The 18,546-nt window shown below is 39.5% G+C and overlaps 1 protein-coding gene across 1 annotated transcript in view; it reads right to left on the bottom strand.

Moving 5' to 3' along the window:
- The window catches only part of MACROD2 (mono-ADP ribosylhydrolase 2), a 2,047,020-nt gene that overhangs the window by 567,072 nt on the left and 1,461,402 nt on the right, over positions 1–18,546 (bottom strand). The window contains 1 exon segment of the mRNA XM_043602917.1: positions 3,520–3,550. Coding sequence (XP_043458852.1) covers positions 3,520–3,550 — 31 coding nt within the window.

Here is an 18,546-nt window from a genome sequence, read left to right as displayed (position 1 = left end):
TTACCTTAACAAGGTGGATAGTGCCATTCTCACAAATACCATTTTTAGTTGAGAATGCTTTTGAGAAGCATATTTGTTTTTCCTCAAATAGAGATGTTTGTCCATCAGGAAAATACTGACTAGGAAGCCTTTCTCTATCAGTTATTTTGCCAATCAACAATTCTGTTTCTTGTGTATCTTCAGTTAGGCAACACTTTGGCTTATAATCATTATCCTTGTTATCAAACAGCAAATATTTTCTGAGCTTGTCCTATAGATGTAACACTAGGCACTGGCTGTGCACAGAATATGCACAAGTGAATCCATGCTCATTAAAGAATTCCAAACTGGCTGTGAGCACAGGATACGTAAACAAACATCTATGGGACAAATATGAAAGAGCCATTGTTAATTGTTCGGATTATAATGCTGAAAGATTTCAAAAGATATAATGACCACTAAGAGTTGGCATATTCAGGACTTCTCAGAGATTAATAGTTGCCTGCCTAAGTGTGCACAGTATGTCTTTATTTGGGGATGGGGGAAAGAGCAGTGGTGGTCAACGTCTGTGTGATTTCAGTGCACATGTGTGTATGAGTGTGTGTGCATATGAGAATGTGGGCATGTGTGAGCATCTTATAAGGAAGAACACAGGATTGAACCTGGTAAGTTATATAACATGTTCTGAGACTTATCAGCTCATCTGAGGGTGATAGAAGATGTGTCCACACTGGGTATATGATAAGAAATCTCTCCAACTATATTCTGGAGAAAACACAAGTCCTGAGAAAGCTGAGAAAATAACAAAGATCAAATAACCTTAGGAAATGCTGTAGAGTTAATCATCCTTTTAAAGACACAAAAGTGGGCACCTGTGTGGTGCAGCTGTTTAAGCACCTGACTTGATCTAGGCTCAGGTCATCATGGTTCGTGAGCTCGATCCCCATGTTGGGCTCTGCACTAAGGGCATGGAGTCTGCTTGGGATTCTCAAAATAAACTCAAAATAAATTAAAAAATACAGATATAAAAACAAAGCACATACAAATTTCTTGGCACACCAATTCACATCCTTGAGAAGAGATGTCTTCTCCCTTCACAAATTTTTAAATTTTTTTTGTTTTATTTTATATTTGAGACAGAGAGAGAGGGAGGGAGAGGAAGAAAGAGAGAGAGAGAGAGAGAACCAGCAGGGAAGGGGCAGAGAGATGGAAACAGAATCTGAAGCAGGCTCCAAGCTCTGAGCTCTCAGCACAGAGCCCTATGCAGGGCTTGAACTCAGGTGCAGTGAGATCATGACCTGAGTGGAAGTCAAAGACTTAACCGAATGAGCTATCCAGGAGCCCCTCTCTTCACAAATGTTAAAGCACTGGTTTAGGGAGATACATAAGGCACCTATTGTTCAGTCCAGAAAGAGTAAATGTTAACCTGCAAGTAATGGAATATGATCAAAGGCTCCTGAGCAGACGGGAAACATGCACCCAGTGGTATTTTAGAAAAATTAATCTAGTATGGTAGAAAATATATTAAGAAAGGAGGGGGCCTAGAACCAGGAGATTGATGTGAATATTTTCTCTAAATCCATTCTCACATGACTTACAAAGTGTTGTGGATTTTGTTTGTTTCCTTTTTAAAACTTTTCTTTTGAGCTGTGGACCAATTTATTTAAATAAAGTATTATTTCAAATCCAATAAATTGAGAGAAAAGTAAAACTTATCTGGATAATGAAGAGCAGAGCAGGGTTTGGAGCAAGAGTGAGAGAAGGACTGATCTATAATATATGGGTACTGGGAGAGAATCAAGGACTAATCAGAAAGCTGACTTCACAAGGGACATAGGAAATAAATTCCAAGTTGCAAAATGCTAAATGGTCCACAAGAGAACTGGAATAATTGGGTGCCTGGTGGCTCAGTTGGTTGAGGAGCCAACTCTTGACTTTGGCTCAGATCATGATCCCAGGGCTGTGGGATAGAGCCCTGTGTAGGGCTCTGCACTAGGACGGATTCTGCTTAAGATTCTCCCTCCTTCTCTCTCTCTCTCTGTCTTTTATTTTTAGAGAGAGAGGGAGCACAAGCAGGGGAGATGCTTGACTCCAGACAAGATGAAAGGGAGATGTGGGCTCTTGCTCAGGCAAAACTTTGTATTTTACTGTTTGCTTTAAACAAATATTTAAGATCTCTAACTAGGCATCCCTAAGGTAGGAAGAATTGCCATGATAGAGATTATACAGATGGTTCAGTTATCCCTCTCCAACCCAGTGTCCATTGTGCTTCCATAAACATAGGCTATAGTGGAATCTAGAGAGGAAAAAAGGCATGCCTTAAATTCTAAAATGATGTGACCAAATCCTTCCTCATTTAATTTGATTCAGGCTTATATTTTCCATTTTATTCTCACCAAGATCTTCAAAATAAATACCATATTAAGAAGAAATACATCTCCTACCTTTGACATCATTCTAGATATCTCTTCCCTGGAGTGATGAATTTAAATTATTTCTTTACATTTGTACATATTTTATTTTTCAGTTAAGAGTCACCATGTGAGAAGTTTGAGTTCATAAGGGTCTAATCTATTTTTCTTGATTAGAAAACTCTAAAATGAAAACTAAACCCCATGTTACCTTAATATTGTAAAACAGATTTAATAATGGCTTGAGGGAAAAAAGCACCAGGAAATGTCATTGTAGGTAAAATAATGTTTAGAGAGCTTTAGGTTAGTGAAAACGAGTGATTACAAGAACATTTTGCCTCTATCTGTAAGTGAAGCAGTCACTATTTAAAACAATCCCTCAAGACTAAAAATATATATGTGAAGATCACAAAAATTAATTTGTTTTTATCAACAGCCACTTCTTAGGGTTTTTTTTTTTTTAATTAAATATACTGATACATGCATGTGCGTACATATCAATGCTTCTATTATTTTGTAGCTCACAACAAAATAATGATAATGCTAGGCTTTATATGCATAATGATTCACGTAAGAGAAAAGCCTTACTTTATGAAAGAAAACCCATTAGAGGTCAAATCTTTTTAAATTTTTTTTTCAACGTTTATTTATTTTTGGGACAGAGAGAGACAGAGCATGAACGGGGGAGGGGCAGAGAGAGAGGGAGACACAGAATCGGAAACTGGCTCCAGGCTCTGAGCCATCAGCCCAGAGCCCGACGCGGGGCTCGAACTCCCGGACCGCGAGATCGTGACCTGGCTGAAGTCGGACGCTTAACCCACTGCGCCACCCAGGCGCCCCTAGAGGTCAAATCTTACTAAAGCAAGATTTTTCATTTAACCAAAGACGTTGTGCCACAGTGTATCAAATCATTACAGGTGGTATCCAATACAATAAAATCCAAGAACACAGAATACCTGAATAGCCTCTTCAGAGTCCACAGTAGGACTCAGAGACTCTACCTGCCTTTTGAGTCTCTTTAAAGCACAGAAAACTATATCCATCAGAGGACCTCTTATTTCTCCTGTTAGCCTTGCCTTTAACAACAAAATAAAGAAATACAAACATTATCAAAAGCTAGATCACTTACCATAAATGCCGGTTGAGATGCAGGGAAATGCCTGTGAATAAACCACAAAAATAACAATAAATTTTAAAGGAACAACTTTGCTGACATCATCTATTTCAGTATCTATTTGCTTGATATGGGATGTTCTCTATTCATATGCTCAGACCTCTGAAACCCTACTCAGTTGGAGAAGGAGACACTGTGGAAATGGATGTATCAAAACTGAAAACTTCTTATCAGCAGCAATCACATCAGCTCCCAAGAGTCAACTGTCAGATTTCCAGGAATCTTGTGAACCAACTGTTAAATCTAGTTATAATTAAGAAATTGAGTCATATAAGCCTGCAATGAAATGTTATATATAAAACAAATATTCAGAAATCATCTCATCACTTCCTAGTTTGCCACATTTTACTATTACCTCTGCTCTTGAGAAGACCTATGTCTATTATACATTTATATAATATGTAATATAATATAAATAATGAATAATATATTCTATATAATATAAATATCATATACATTTATAAATATATCATATGTTATATAACATATAAATATATTATATATTATAAATTTTTAAATGCTTATTTATTTATTTTGAGAGGGAGAGAGAGAGACAGAGAGAGAGTGGTCATGTTGGTAGCTTAAAACTTGAAAACATTAATCAACCTTCATATTGGACCATACTTGTGGGTCAGTGGAAACCACAGGTTGGCTATAGATGCAAAATTTTTGTAACATTTACAAAAGTTTTTTGTAAGAATCAATCTGCTGTATAGAATTTATAATGAAGAATTTATTATTAAATGTATAATAAATGTATTATATATAATAAGTAATATATATTGTATATTTTATTTTTATTTGTAAGTTGTGTGCTAAACATTCTTTTTATTAGTAAAATTTTAAATACATGTATACATACATACATACTCATTTTTTAGAGTCAGGTTTGTTTAAATTGTACTTATTTATTTTGAGAGAGAGAGAGAGAGAATGCAAGCAGTGAGGGGCAGAGAGAAGGAGAGACAAAATCCCAAGCAGTCAACACACCGTGACATTATGACCTGAGTAGAGATCACGAGTCGGATGCTTAACTGACTGAGCCACCAAGGCACCCAAGTTTTTTCACCATTTACAGACACACTACTGCTTATACCTTATGCAACGGACTGAATGTTTGTGTCTCCCCAAATTTATATGTTGAAACCCTAACGTGATGGTATCTGGAGGTGGAATCTTCGGAAGTTAAGGAGGGGGATGGTAGAGGCCCCATGACAGGGTTGGAGTTCTGATAAGAAGAGGAAGAGAGCTAGCACTCTCTGCTCTTCCCCTCCAGAAGTTACGATGAGAAGACAGCCATCTGCAAGCCCCTTTCCAGGTTTACCAGATCTGCTGGCATCTTGATCTCAGACTTCCCAGCCTCCGGAACTGTGAGAAATAAATGTTTGTTGTTGAAGCCACTCAGTCTGTGGTAATTTGTGATAGCAGCCCAAATGACTAAGACCCCATATTTTACCTAGCAATATTTAAAGAATTTGACTGGAAGAGTGTAGGAACAAATGTGAATATACAGCTAACTCTAAATTAGGCTCTCTAACAGAGGAACATGATCTGAGCATAGCAATGTCCTCTGCCAATGTACCTCTGTGTAAATTTAATCAAGTTGTTTTCATCTTTCTGGTCTTTTTATTTTTAAGTTGAAAATGAAGATGCTAGCATTCAACATATAGAAATGGGCTGTAGAAATCAATGACAGAATTTTTGAAACATGTGACTGATACTGTGCTACTGAATCTAAGAACTGCAGCTGTTTGACTGTCATAACAAGCATTATTACTGAGCTCCATAATGATGCAATGTCTATCTTTTTTCTTTATATCTTTGGGTTAAGTGTGTACTATATTTTATTTTCCTTAACATTTTTATAGACTGTATGTTTATTACCTTTACATGGATGTCCAATTTAAAAAGTCACAATTTATGTGATATTTTTGAGAAAGACTAATACTGAACTCTTGAGCTCACCTATATGTCTGCAAAATGATGTTTCTTTTTTCTGTTCCTTCACCAGGAACAGTGAAGTGCTACTGTTTCTTTTTTTATGTTTTATTTTTGAGAGAGAGAGAGAGACACACACACACACAGAGGAAGACGGGGACAGAGGATCCCAAGTGGGCTCTGCACTGACAGCAGAGAGCCTGATGTGGGGCTTGAACTCACAAACCGAACTGTGAGATCATGACCTGAGCCTGAGCTGAAGTCAGACGCTCAAATGACTGAGAGAGTGTGAAACAAATCCTCCTGGAAATATTCTCATCTTTTTAAAGGCATTCACCAAGACCACTGACAGGCCTTTCTCTCCATGTGAAAACCAGCTGCATGCTCACTGTAAGCAATTTGATAGTAATAGAAAGGGCTCAGAGTTCAGGGATGGCCTATCTGAAAATACAAATACAAATTAGAGAGGATTCAGGGTCATCCCCATGTGTGCCGTGCTCACTCATGTTCCACTCTGCTTTTTAAATGAGATAGAGGGAAGTGAGTCTACAGTTCATGCCCCAGGAATTCCATGAGAGTGAACTGAACACGTAAACACCCATCTTGTGATTGCAATAGAGAAAGAGAAAGGTTTGAGAATTGCTACACGGAGCCATCAAGCAGAGGCCAGAAGATACCATGTTTTCGACAAGCAAGCCCACTGTAAATTCCACCTGGGCATCTTTCCAGTTCACGATGTTGGGTAGTTTACTGAACTTTCCTGAACATCAGTTCCCTCATTAGTAAATGGAAACAAATGAGGAAATGAGACTCACTTCAAAGGGTCTGGGGGAAGCTTAGGAGAAATAAGGAACACAGAGCATTGAATCTGACAGATAGTAATATCTCGATTAATGCTGATTCCTGAGGTGGGCACTGGCATGCCCACCAAGCTCCCCATCAAGGGGAAATTGTTGCCCTACAGCAGGGCTTCCCAGACTCAGCTCTATTGATATTTCAGACCAGATAACGCTTTGTTGTTGGGGGCTGTGTGGTACATTGTGAGATGGTTGGTGGCATCCCTGGACTCTCTCTATCCACTTGATGCCAGTGGCATCCCCCCCCCCCCAGTTGTGACAATCAAATCTATTCCTAGGCATTGTCAAATGTCCCCTAGGGTCAAAATCATCTCTGGTTGAGGACAACTGCCCTAGAATCTGGGGTCTAGACCCCAGCAGTGCTGTCAGCAGACAGCCTCTATCAACTCTTCCAGGGATTGCCTCAGATGCAAAGGGCTACTCCACTCAGGGTCATAGTCCTTCCGGACAGTCCACATCCAAAGACTAGTTAATACAGAGTGGCAAGGCCTTGGTTCATCTTAGCTCAATTCAGTGCAACACTAAAGGGCCCTACCAGCTCCAGAGCTCCCAACGGGTTCAGTGAAGCCATCACTGGACTTGCATCATAGCACGTCTTTCCCTCTACCCACTCCTGCTTCCCTCCCCTCTCTTCTCCAGGTGTAGATCCCAAGGGCACATCTTAATAAACATCTTGCACCATAATCTTTGTCTCAGAGTCTGCTTCCTTGGTAACTGATCTAACTCCCTTCCGTTTCCCTCTTAGGGTCAGCTATATGAGTCTTTTTTTCCCATTAGATCTAGCAGAAGAGAACATACTGAACAGTTAATGGCAACTTTCATTTGCCTCAGCTCCCAGCAATATCTTTGAATCAATCATGCAACTTGGTAATTGAGTCTGAATGTACCAACTGCCTTGCCTTTGTTAACAAGGACAAATAGCTTCATCGGAAAATGACATCGTTGCCTTGAATGTGAAGGCAAATGGTGGTGTAATGGAGGATGGCTTTGGTAATATTATTGCATTCATTCAAACAAAAGCAATGATAAAGCAGAGACTGAAATACAGTATCATGGAAAAAGTTTGTGTTATGTAAAACAACCTTGCATGTAATTCATCCAAACTAAATCTCCTCCCTTAATCACTTTTTATTGAGAGACAGGGAGAGGGAGAGGGAGAGGGAGAGGGAGAGGGAGAGGGAGAGGGACAGGGAGAGGGAGAGGGAGAGGGACAGGGACAGGGAGAGGGATGGGAGGGAGGGAAGGAGGGAAAGAGAGAGGGAGAGAGAGAGACAGGATGGGGGGAGAAAGGAGAGACAGATTGAGAAAGAAGGTGAGCAAGTGAGCTCATCTAAGGGATTTTACAGCACATAGTCTGTGTTCTTTGCCATAATAAATTTCTGATGGTGTCACCAGAAGTGAGTAGCATGGGATTTCTTTATTTCAAAGTTGTGGTTAACATAACGACCTCCCACAAAAATCCTCTTCTGTGGAAGAATGATAGATTGTACCAAAACCCAGCCAATTAGCCTGGTTTGTTTCAAGTGCACATAACTCAGCAGTCACCTGTGGAACTTGGGGAATGACATCACCAGCCAAATTTGTAAGGCTCCATATTCTCCTTACAGAAGCCCCAGGAGCAAAAGTCTCCATGCTAATCAGGCCCCAGCATATAGCCATCAGAAACTTGTTTCGTAACACTTGACTTTTCAGCATATTTTTCTATGTCAACATGCACTTGCTTTCTTGGGGGAAAATGATAATTTGACTTGGAGAGTGAGACAGGATTTTTCTTTTGTGAAATTGTAGACTGAGCCACTACCTGGAAAATACTTCCCTAACCCAGCATGTTGGTTTCAAGTACATTTGTAAAAACACTGAAATCCTTAAGGCTGTAGACTATGCCTCCCATTCTCTTGAACATCTATTTCCACTTCTCCATTTGAGGGCAAGGAAGGAAATACCCCCACTGCCTTATCTTGATTCTAATAGTGCCTCAAAACTCAGGCAATAAGCCCTAAGCCAACATCATAACCATCCCTTGTTTTTCCCTGACCCTTGATTCTTGGTTAATGCTTTCCTGTAAAGTGGGAAAGAGGGAAGTTCTTTCTCTCTTCTTTTTTTTTTTTTTTTAGGACCACCAGTCCTTAGAAATCAAGTTTTATTTATTTATTTATTTATTTATTTATTTATTTTAATTAATTTATTTATTTTTTCAATATATGAAGTTTATTGTCAAATTGGTTTCCATACACTTTCTCTCTTCTTTATCTATGTTCTTTGCCATCTACCCATTGCTTATGCAACAGCCTTGCTGGCTGGGTAGGACTAACTCCACCTTCAACTGCACATGAAGGTGTCGATTGAACTAAGTAGCACACATCCCCCTTAGCTACAAGGAGAGATGGAGAGTTCTGATATCTGTGAGCTGTTGGTGTAAATTAACTGTAAAGTGTTCCCAGTCTTGAGAATCTTTCAATTGCTGAGCCAACACTTTATTGTTTAGTCAGTTTTAGTTAGATTTTCCATTATTTGCAAGCAAAAGCATGTTACCTGATACACCTTCCATTTAACCATTTTTAATTATATGTCCCATTTCACTGAGGAAGCCATTGATTGTAAAAAACACCATTATTTTGTTGTACTTTGTGTACCCCTAAGAGGAAGCTCTATAAGTTGAAATATAACACATGTTTTCTTACCATTTAGATTTTTATTGTATACTTAACTGAAATTGCTAGTTTGGCTTTATTTAGATAATTTCTTAAATCACATCTTGCTCTAAAGAATAGATTAAAAGAGATAAACTGGTTAAGTTTTCCTAAAACTTGTCCACATTCAGAGTCCCGTACTTCTGAATCACTTTTCACTGCAGAATCATAGGCAAGAGTTCTCCACAGTTTCATCTTTGTGCTCTCAAGAAAGGTGTTGTTGATCCAGTTCTTCACAAGAGCTCCACTGTTGACTCTGGACTTTTCTTCTAGGCTTCTAACTCCTTCTCTGAAAATTTTGAAGCTGGCTCCATCTCTGTTGCCAACAAAAGTTTTCAGACAACAGCCAAACACACACCTCCTTCTCATATGGCCCCTAATTGGTTGACAGACTGAAAGTCAAGAGGTTGCAGCTGAACAGTAAGTCCACTGGGAATGATAACCAAGTGTACCCATGTACAGGCAGCAAAAACTCACCCCACGACTATCATTGACTGTAAAATATCCCAGGCTATAAGAGACATCCTACTTTCAAAGAAGATAGGATATGGGTTATGAGAAAATGAGCATCTTAGAAACAATGAACATCAGGGTACCATTCTTTGTCTTTAGGTGTTTAGTTATCAGCATAGTGGGTTGTGCCATAGTCCCTTATCCAGAATGCAGGGTATTTGAGTATTTATCAAACTGTGATATGCCTAACTCTAGGAGTATTCAAGATATTTTGACATGGCAAATAGATAGTCATTACTCATTTCACTGTAATGTCTACATATTATTTTGATATACCATATATCCCCATTACTTTTTTCAAGGCTTCATCCCTCCTTCTACCTACATGCTTTACCATGTGATTTTGCTGCTGCTCCACTAGGGGAAGATGTATTTTCCTTGCATCACTGATGATAGACTGAGCATATGACTTAGTTTGGTCAATGGGATAATAGTAGACATGACATTTAGAGTTGAACTTTTATATTCCTGACTTTAGAGGAGAACGATGAGAAGAACATGGCTCATGAAGCCTGAGGCTGAGACAAGTAGAATCTTAAACCAGCCTAGGGCAGCTGTGTCATCCCTGTGAACCCACAGGTGTGTGAGCAGGGAAGATGTGCTTGTCATTATGTCACTAAGTTTTGGGGTTGTTTGTTACACAGCATTACTGTGGCAAAAGCAATCATATGAATATGCTAAAACTCTAAGTCATTGTAATGAATTATAAGAAGGAGTACTAGTTTTCCACTTAGGGTAATATTATAGTTTCCTTTGAGAATAAAAGTACTTAAAGAGGCAATTAAAATATTAGATAATCATCATATTAGAAGGTGAAATGTGAATGTTTAAAATTAGGGAAATACTAATGCAGTAGAAATCTGAATTGGAATGCAAGAGATCAGAGTCACTCATTAGCTTTAAATCTGAGAACCACCAGTGTATCTTCTCCGTGCCTCTGTTTTTCTATCTATGAAAAGAGCACTGTTGGATTAAATGCTTTATTCAGCTATTTAATTCTATGATGCTACAAAATGGCCTCTTATCATATTCTATAGCTCAGGATAAAGATAACAGAGAGACAAGGAATTCCATTGCATCCTGAGTGCCTTACAGTGTTTGGACATGGGGGGTGGCAGCATGGCAAAAATAAGAGTTGCCATTATTTTAATTACTCTAATGTGCCAAGCACTGGGCTAAGAGCTCTATGTATATTACCTGATTCATTCTCATGAACAATCTTGTGATAAAGAACATATTACCCTTTTTAATATACATGGGGGACCAGTAAGGTCATGGATACAAAGTTGCTCAAGATCACAGAAAGGAATACTACATAAGGGATCTATCTATCTATTTATTGCATAAGGAATAACTGATTCTATGTTTTGCCTTTAATACTTCTTAATTATATAAGTAATGTTTGAATACATTCCCAAAGTCTCAAACAAGACTGGTGTAGGCAGAAATCAGTGAGAACTTCTCCTACAGTCACATCCCTCCCTTCCTCTCACTAAACTAGAATGCCCTCCCTCCAAGGCCATCATGGTCAATAGTACGGTGAGCAGCATCCCACTCCACATATTTACATCTTAAAGCCTAAATAAAATTGGGTCTTTTTCCTGATCTCACTTCTCTACTCACTTCCCACCACACTTTAAATAGAACTTGAAGTCCAGACCATGGCCTTCAAGCTCCCAGTGATCTGGCTCCTAGCTTCCTCTCCCCGCTCCTTTCCTTCCATTTTTCCCTTTGCTCACAGAGTTGCAGCCACACTGGCCTCCTTTTGCTCTCCAAACACACAAAACACAATCCTGCTTCATGGACTTTGGCCTCGCTGTCCCCACTGCCTGGCACATGTTCCTTTTAGACCTCTGATCAAATGTCACGTCCTCAAAGAGGCTCTTTCTGGCCTCTAAATTACCCTCTATTGCCTTAGGCTGCTTTGTATCTCTTTATGACTCCTACACCACCTGACACACAGTTGTTTGCTGTTCTTTGTGTCCTCACTTTCAGTTCCCCCACTGGCATGCAACTCCCAAGAAGACTTTGGTTTTACTTGTTGTCGTATCGCTGGCACCTAAAATGTAGCCTAGAACTCAATAAATAGCTGAATGTTTGAATGAATACACAATTGAATTCTAGGGCATATATAAACATTGTCATATATTCTTTTTCTACACAAATTAGAGAATTCCCTGTAGTTGATGTTTTGATATTAGCTTTCTTTTTTCATGTCCTCGATCTTGGTGACCCTTTAATGTCTGGGCACATTGATCCACCTCATGTTTGTAAGGTCTACCTACTATTCTATGGCATGGTTACACTGTTCATCTAATATTGCCACATTGATGAATATGTAGGTTGTTTGTAACTTTTGCTGTAACAAACCTGCAATACACATTCTTGACTTGCCTTTATGTACTTAACAGTCTTCTAGTAGGATCTATTTCTAGAAACGAAATTAACTTCTTTAACCACTGGGTTAAAAAAAAAGTGCATTTAAAATTTTGAGAATATTTACAATCTACTTCCCTCAAACATTTATTTTTCTCATATAAAACCTCATCAATAATAAATAAAATTCTTTAATTCCACTTTTACCCACATTACATGGGTGAACAGAGCAAAGGATGCTCTCTCCTTAACAAATTGCACTGGAAAATGCAAAGGCTCCCATCTCCAAGGCTAAATAACCTGAAGGCCAAGGTCATTTAGAGGAGACTGTGAATGAGATCACATGGAATTGGCCAGTGAAATGTTTGAAGTACATTGTGCAAGCTCACCCAGGCACCATAATTATAAGCAATAACTTTGTTTTTGTTTTCTTCATTATACCTTGGAAATAGCTGTCATAAAGTCATTTATTGCCAGCTGTTTTCATGTTTATAACTACAACTCCACACAGTATAAAACAAACTATTACATAGCTATGAATAGTAGCAATCCTCTTCCAAACTTTATATTTTCCAAGAAGACAGCTGGATTAGTTCCACTGTGAATTTATTAGGATGCAAAATGTCAGAACAAGCACAGAGAAAAACTTTCTTTTTGCCCAAGCTTGCTCATGTGACTGGTAGGAATGTTTAACTGTAAACTATACATATGTGAAAACACGAACAGTCACTATAAACCTGCTGCACCCAGAAGAATGTTCATTCTGTTCCAAAATGTCTACATCTGTAAACTCCCTTTATGTAGAAGCAAAAGGAAGAAACAAAGGTTAAGAAAAAGAAAAATGGGGGCACCTGGGTGGCTCAATTGGTTGAGCATCTGACATCAGCTCAGGTCATGATCTCAAGGCTTGTGAGTTTGAGCCCCAATCGGGCTCTGTGTTGACAGCTCAGAGCCTGGAACCTGCTTCGGATTCTGTGTCCCCCCCTCTCTCTCTGCCCCTCCCTCACTCATGCTCTGTCTCTCTCTCTCAAGAGTAAATAAAAGCTTAAAAAACAAAAAAGAACCACCCCCCCCAAAAAAAAAAAACCTCTTATCAACAGCAAAACACTTGTGTAATATGAAAGCTCCTACTGGAACAAAAAGTCCCTAAAACGATGACTTTCCAAAAGTCTGATTACCTCTAATTTGTATCCCCTCTCCATCTTCCTTATAATTAAGGACAGGTATCAGGCCCATGTTACATCCCTGGCACCCATGGGTGAGGAGTATGTATGTGGGAATGCTGTGTGATGAACTTTCCTGGGCAGAGCCAGGGGAAACTGAGAGAAGAGTCATCATTTCAGATCCCCTGAGGAGTAAATTACCCACGTGAGTATGAATGGCCCACAGCTCAAAACCACTGGCAAGATCTAACTGTGCCTGCAGGGAGAGGCCTTCCTGGATGAAGGATTGTGTGCTCACAGCACTGAGGACGTAGAGCACTGCAAGTATAGGACTTGTAGATCTTTGAGCTTTCCTCATTGTGACTGCACAGGGCTCCATCTGTGTCCCATCCTTCACCATGCCCACATGCCCCTGCCCTTGGTCCTCCCACACAGCAACTATCATAGACCCACTTTGCTAGAGCACTTGGAAGAGAAAGAGGCTGGAAGTCAAATCCCAGTGCTAGTCCTTAATGAATGATTGATGAGCAGGGTGTGGAAGGGTAGGATAAATACTAGCATACCCTTACCCTACTGAGAAAAATGCTAAGTGTGACTTCATCATCTGGAAACTACCACCATGGGATTTTGCAGTCACCTGGGATTTGGCTTAATGTCTACCTTTCCCTTCCAGTTCCAGTGCCTCACATCTCACCTGAGTTTTTCTTGGGATTTTCCTAATAAATCCTTTCCCCAAATCCTCACTTCAGAGTCTGCTTCTGGAGAACCAACCCAAGACATCTGTTATTACTATTTACCTTGATGTCGCTGGCAGTAAAACCATTAAAGCAAAATAGACCTGGGGGTTAATTTGGGAGAACCTCTAAGGAAATAAAATACATGGTCATCCCAAGTCAGTCTTGGTAAGAATGAGAAACAAACAAACAAAAACAAACAAACAAAGCAAGCAAATCCTTGTGAAGTCACAAGAAGGAAGAAAGGGCATCCTCAAGACCATGAACAACTTGAACAACTGAGACCTGGCTCAGAGCCAAGGAGAGGCTGTCAAGAACATACAACTAGGAGGAAATTCAGAAAGTGAAAACTTAGGGGGCGCCTGGCTGGCTCAGTTGGTTGAGCATCCAACTTTGGCTCAGGTCATGATCTTGCAGTTTGTGAATTTGAGCCCTGCGTCGGGCTCTGTGCTGACAGCTCGGAGCCTGGAGCCTGCTTCAGATTCTGTGTCTCCCTCTCTCTCTCTGCCCCTCCCCTTCTCACACTCTTCCTCTCTGTCTCTCAATGGTAAATAAATGTTAAAAAAAAAACCTGCTTTTAAAAGAAAGTGAAAACTCAGGGAGAAAATGGTGGCCCTGGGACTCTGTCTTCCATGCCAAGCACAAGGCCCCACACAGATTGTGCACCATGTAAAGTTTTGTTAATACAAATCTAAAACTCATGGTTTTGAGTCAGTCCCTGCATTCTCTTAATAGTAAGTTGTGTCTTAATATCTGTCTTAATTAAAAAGTTGAAGATATGACTTCTAGAGAAACATTAAGAAAGCCCATTAACAACAAATAACCACAAAACAATGAACACAGATGTTCTCATAGAGGAGCAACCCAGAAGCCTTGACACACTTAGATGATGAGGTGACATTTTCTAAGAGTCTATGGACTGGGAGCTATAGAGTAAGTTGACAATTTCCCAGCCAACCAGTCTCACATCTCCTTCCAGGCCTCACTAACAAACCAAACAGCTTTTAGAAGGAAGAGAGAAAATTCATATTCAACAAGTATTTACTGATAGACCATTGATACTGACAAAATACCAGAGTATCCAGAAGCTTCAGCTATCTATCAGGTTTCTATCTTCCTATGGCTTAATAAAACAAATAAGAATAAAGATGCCACCTAAGAAATTCTAAAGCTTCCAGGATGGTTTCACATGGGCCTTGCTGTCTCTCAAAATAACCATGTAAGACTCACAGGAGGCATTATTATTACTCTCCCCAGCTGGGATAGGGTGCCACACAATGGCCGACAGGAAGGTTAGACAGAAACCCTACTGTTCTTGACTCAAAATTCTACTGTACTTCCTGCTGCAACATAGAGGTGGTGAGGTCAGGAGAGAAGATGGAGACAGGTGAAGAGTCCATCCCGAGCATGCTTTCAGTCCTTGAGAAAAAACTGGTTGGAGACGAAGAACTCTTTATCAGCATGAAAACCCATCTAGGCACTAGCCACCATATCTAAGAATGATAAATCTGCTGTTAAACTAAAGATTAGTTAACAGGGTAACTGAAGATTAGGACACTTTGGAACCATTGCTCTGTTCTATTCAGATGACTGACGATCAGGATACTTTGAGAACCACTGTGTTAGTTTATTGTAACCAAGATTGGTTCCCCCCAACCCCCACTGCTGCACCAGGCCATTGTTGCCCAGCCTGCCTCCACCTCATATCCAGCACAGACTGTCTCCCACTAAGATGAGCTACGGTCTTGTTAATCTGTCACAGACCACACAATTATAAAGAGAGAAGATTTCTAGATTATCAACACATATGTAACTTTTATTCCTGCAGACTTTTTTGACACCTCTCTTCCATCTCTTACAATGTCAGCATGTTCTCTCCACAAAATGGGCAATTTCATTTCAGCCCCTCCATAATTTCATGGTGTGAACTTGAAAGCATCATATAGAAAAAGAGATGGTTTTCTATATGAATATAGCCACTTCTTAAGTCAATTATATATGCAAACACTTGACTCTATTTCATATTTAGGAGAGTCAGGTGAGATTCTATTGACAGTTACCTGGGACCTAAACTACAGGGTGGTTTGTAAAGAATAAGGGCTTTAAATAAAATGAGTTGTGATTATGCAGCGTGAGTCAATATGTAAAGGTAATAAATTCTTCTTTCCTTAGTCACAAAGGAAGACATTAGTCAAGCCTAATGAACACTTTATATTTAACAAGGGAATTAATTAGGGGATAATGACTAAGAAAGAGGTGTCTGAAGGACGCACCCTGTAGGAATGACTAAAATAAAGGAAAGCAGGAAAGGAAAAGGAAAAGGAAATTGATCGTAGTCATATTTTCCAAGTTCAAGAATTGCTACTCATGGCCTGAAAATGGCTGTGCTTTGTGGTCCATCAATCACTGTGAAGAGTTTTATCAACTGGAGTCTATTATGGAAATAAGCAAAAAGAAAAAGACCTGAGCAGCCAGTTTGCAAGGAGATGTCTGACAGCTCAGGCCCCAGGATGTGACTTATTTGTATACATTTCCCAGTGATCACTGCATTAATCCAACCAGAATTCTACCAGAACCACAAAGAGGGGAGGAGGCAGCTGGCCTTCAATGTATACACTGAGGGTCAGTGTATACACAGTTGAATACACTGTGGAGTTGGCTGCAGCACTGGGAGATGAACAAACCATCGGGATGAGAAGACCAAGCTTTACAGAATGTGACGTACCCATTATTCACTAATAAATAGTTAAAACTAAATGTCTTTGTACCCTTAAGGAGTTAATGTATGCACTAAGAGAGTCAATGAGAGGGTCACACGTGCATGGATGCATGGATAGATGGGTGAAATATAGCAAGATAGGACAGATGGGTGGATGAATGGATAGATAGAACAATTCTTGATTTAGAGATGAATACTTTTAGCTTCACTAGCTCTGCTAAACTTTGACTTCATTTAAAGTATAATTTCACAAAGTGAAGGATTTATTTTTTAACCACAATCTCACAGTTGCATCTTGATTAAAGACAAACAAAATAAAAACCATCCATAAGAGGTTGTAATTCTGTCTCAGATGAAACTTATTACTACAGCCAAGCATTATATTTCTCTCAAGCGTGTAAAAGGATTTCTTCCCACTGTTTTCTTCTTTCTCCATATCACTGTTTCTTCTTTTTGGGATTCTCTGTAAGTGGGGCATATCTTTGACATGGAAAAGAATACCTATATTAATATAACACATGTCATTTTATGTAATTGAGAAAGGTTTTTGAGGACACAGTAAGAAACCAATGATTAGGCAAGGCTTCTATGCTAGAGATTTATTTCCCATAATTTCAAAGAGCTATCAAAGTTTCCTCCACCTTTTTCAACTAACATTTCATCATGAGATCCCTACCTCATGCCTAGCTGCAGAAGCTATAAAGGAGCCTTTTGGGCCAATCTTCATACTACTTTTCTGGATTTTAGTGTTCTGCTAAAAGCACAGGTATCCTACAGGTGCAACTGCCCTTGGTAGATATCTGTTCCAACTACCCCAAGCATGGTTCCCCTCCCTACCATCTCTGATCTGGCTCAAAAAGGCTCCACCTGAACTTCTCCTGGGATGGGAAGCTCACTGTCTCAGAAAGTGTATGAACCAGTGCTTCTCAAACTTCAATGTGCATCCACTCATCTGAGCATCTTGCTCAAATGCAAATTCTTATTAGGTAGATCTGGGGCAGGCTGAGATTATGCATTTCTAACAGTCTCCCAGGTGATGTTAAGGTAGTTGATCTGGGTACATTGATAGTAGCAGGTGACTAGACAATAATACCACTTCAAGTACTACTTTTCAAGATAGCATGGAATGAATTCCAACCTTGAGAAGGCTGGGAGGAAATTGTTCTCACTTAACACATGGATACCTGAAGAAGCAGAGCTTCCAGAGCTACACAGAAGTCAGTAACAAACCAGGAAGAGGACAGATGATGAAGTCCATGCTCTTCCATCAATGCCTGCACGTTCCCACAAAACTTCCCTGTTTAAACACAGGACTCCTTTCATCATGATAAATACCCTTATTCTTCTGCTCACATGAAATGTCAACTTCAGAATCTCAACTGTTTCACAGTGGGACTATTTTTTCTGTCTCTATATGCACATGTTGTGTCTGTATTTTATTTTATTTTTTACTTTTTTGGAAAAGTTTATTTATTTATTTTGAGAAAGAAAGTGTGAGTGGGGGAGAGGCAGAGAGAGAGGAGGGAGTGAGAATCCAAAGCAGGCTTCACACTGGCAGCGTGGAGCCCAACGCGGGGCTCAAACTCAGGAACTGTGAGATCATGACCTGAGCCAAAGTCAGACACTTAATCGACTGAGAACCCAGGTGCCCCAATATATTTTAGACCCATAGTCAATGTATTCCAGAAATTAGACTATACTAGTTCTCAAACATTACTGTGTAGGCATTTCACTAGGGGAATTTGTTAAAAAGCAGATTCTGATTCAGTAGGTCTGGAATGAGGTCTTAGTTTCTGCATTTGTAACAAACTCTCAGATGATACTAGTGCTGCTGATCTTAGACTCCACTCTGAGTAACAAGAGTTGAGATTATTACTCACTAAACTTTCCCACTTCTGATCTCTGCTCATGTTAACCCTTATATCAGTAAAACTTTAGACACAAACAACAGGCAGCTTAACTCCAAGTAGAGCTCAAAAAAATTATTTCATA

The sequence above is a fragment of the Prionailurus bengalensis genome, chromosome A3 (assembly GCF_016509475.1).
Source record: "Prionailurus bengalensis isolate Pbe53 chromosome A3, Fcat_Pben_1.1_paternal_pri, whole genome shotgun sequence".
In the NCBI taxonomy this organism is placed as follows: Eukaryota; Metazoa; Chordata; class Mammalia; order Carnivora; family Felidae; genus Prionailurus; species Prionailurus bengalensis.
This window is presented reverse-complemented; position numbering and strand designations above follow the sequence as displayed.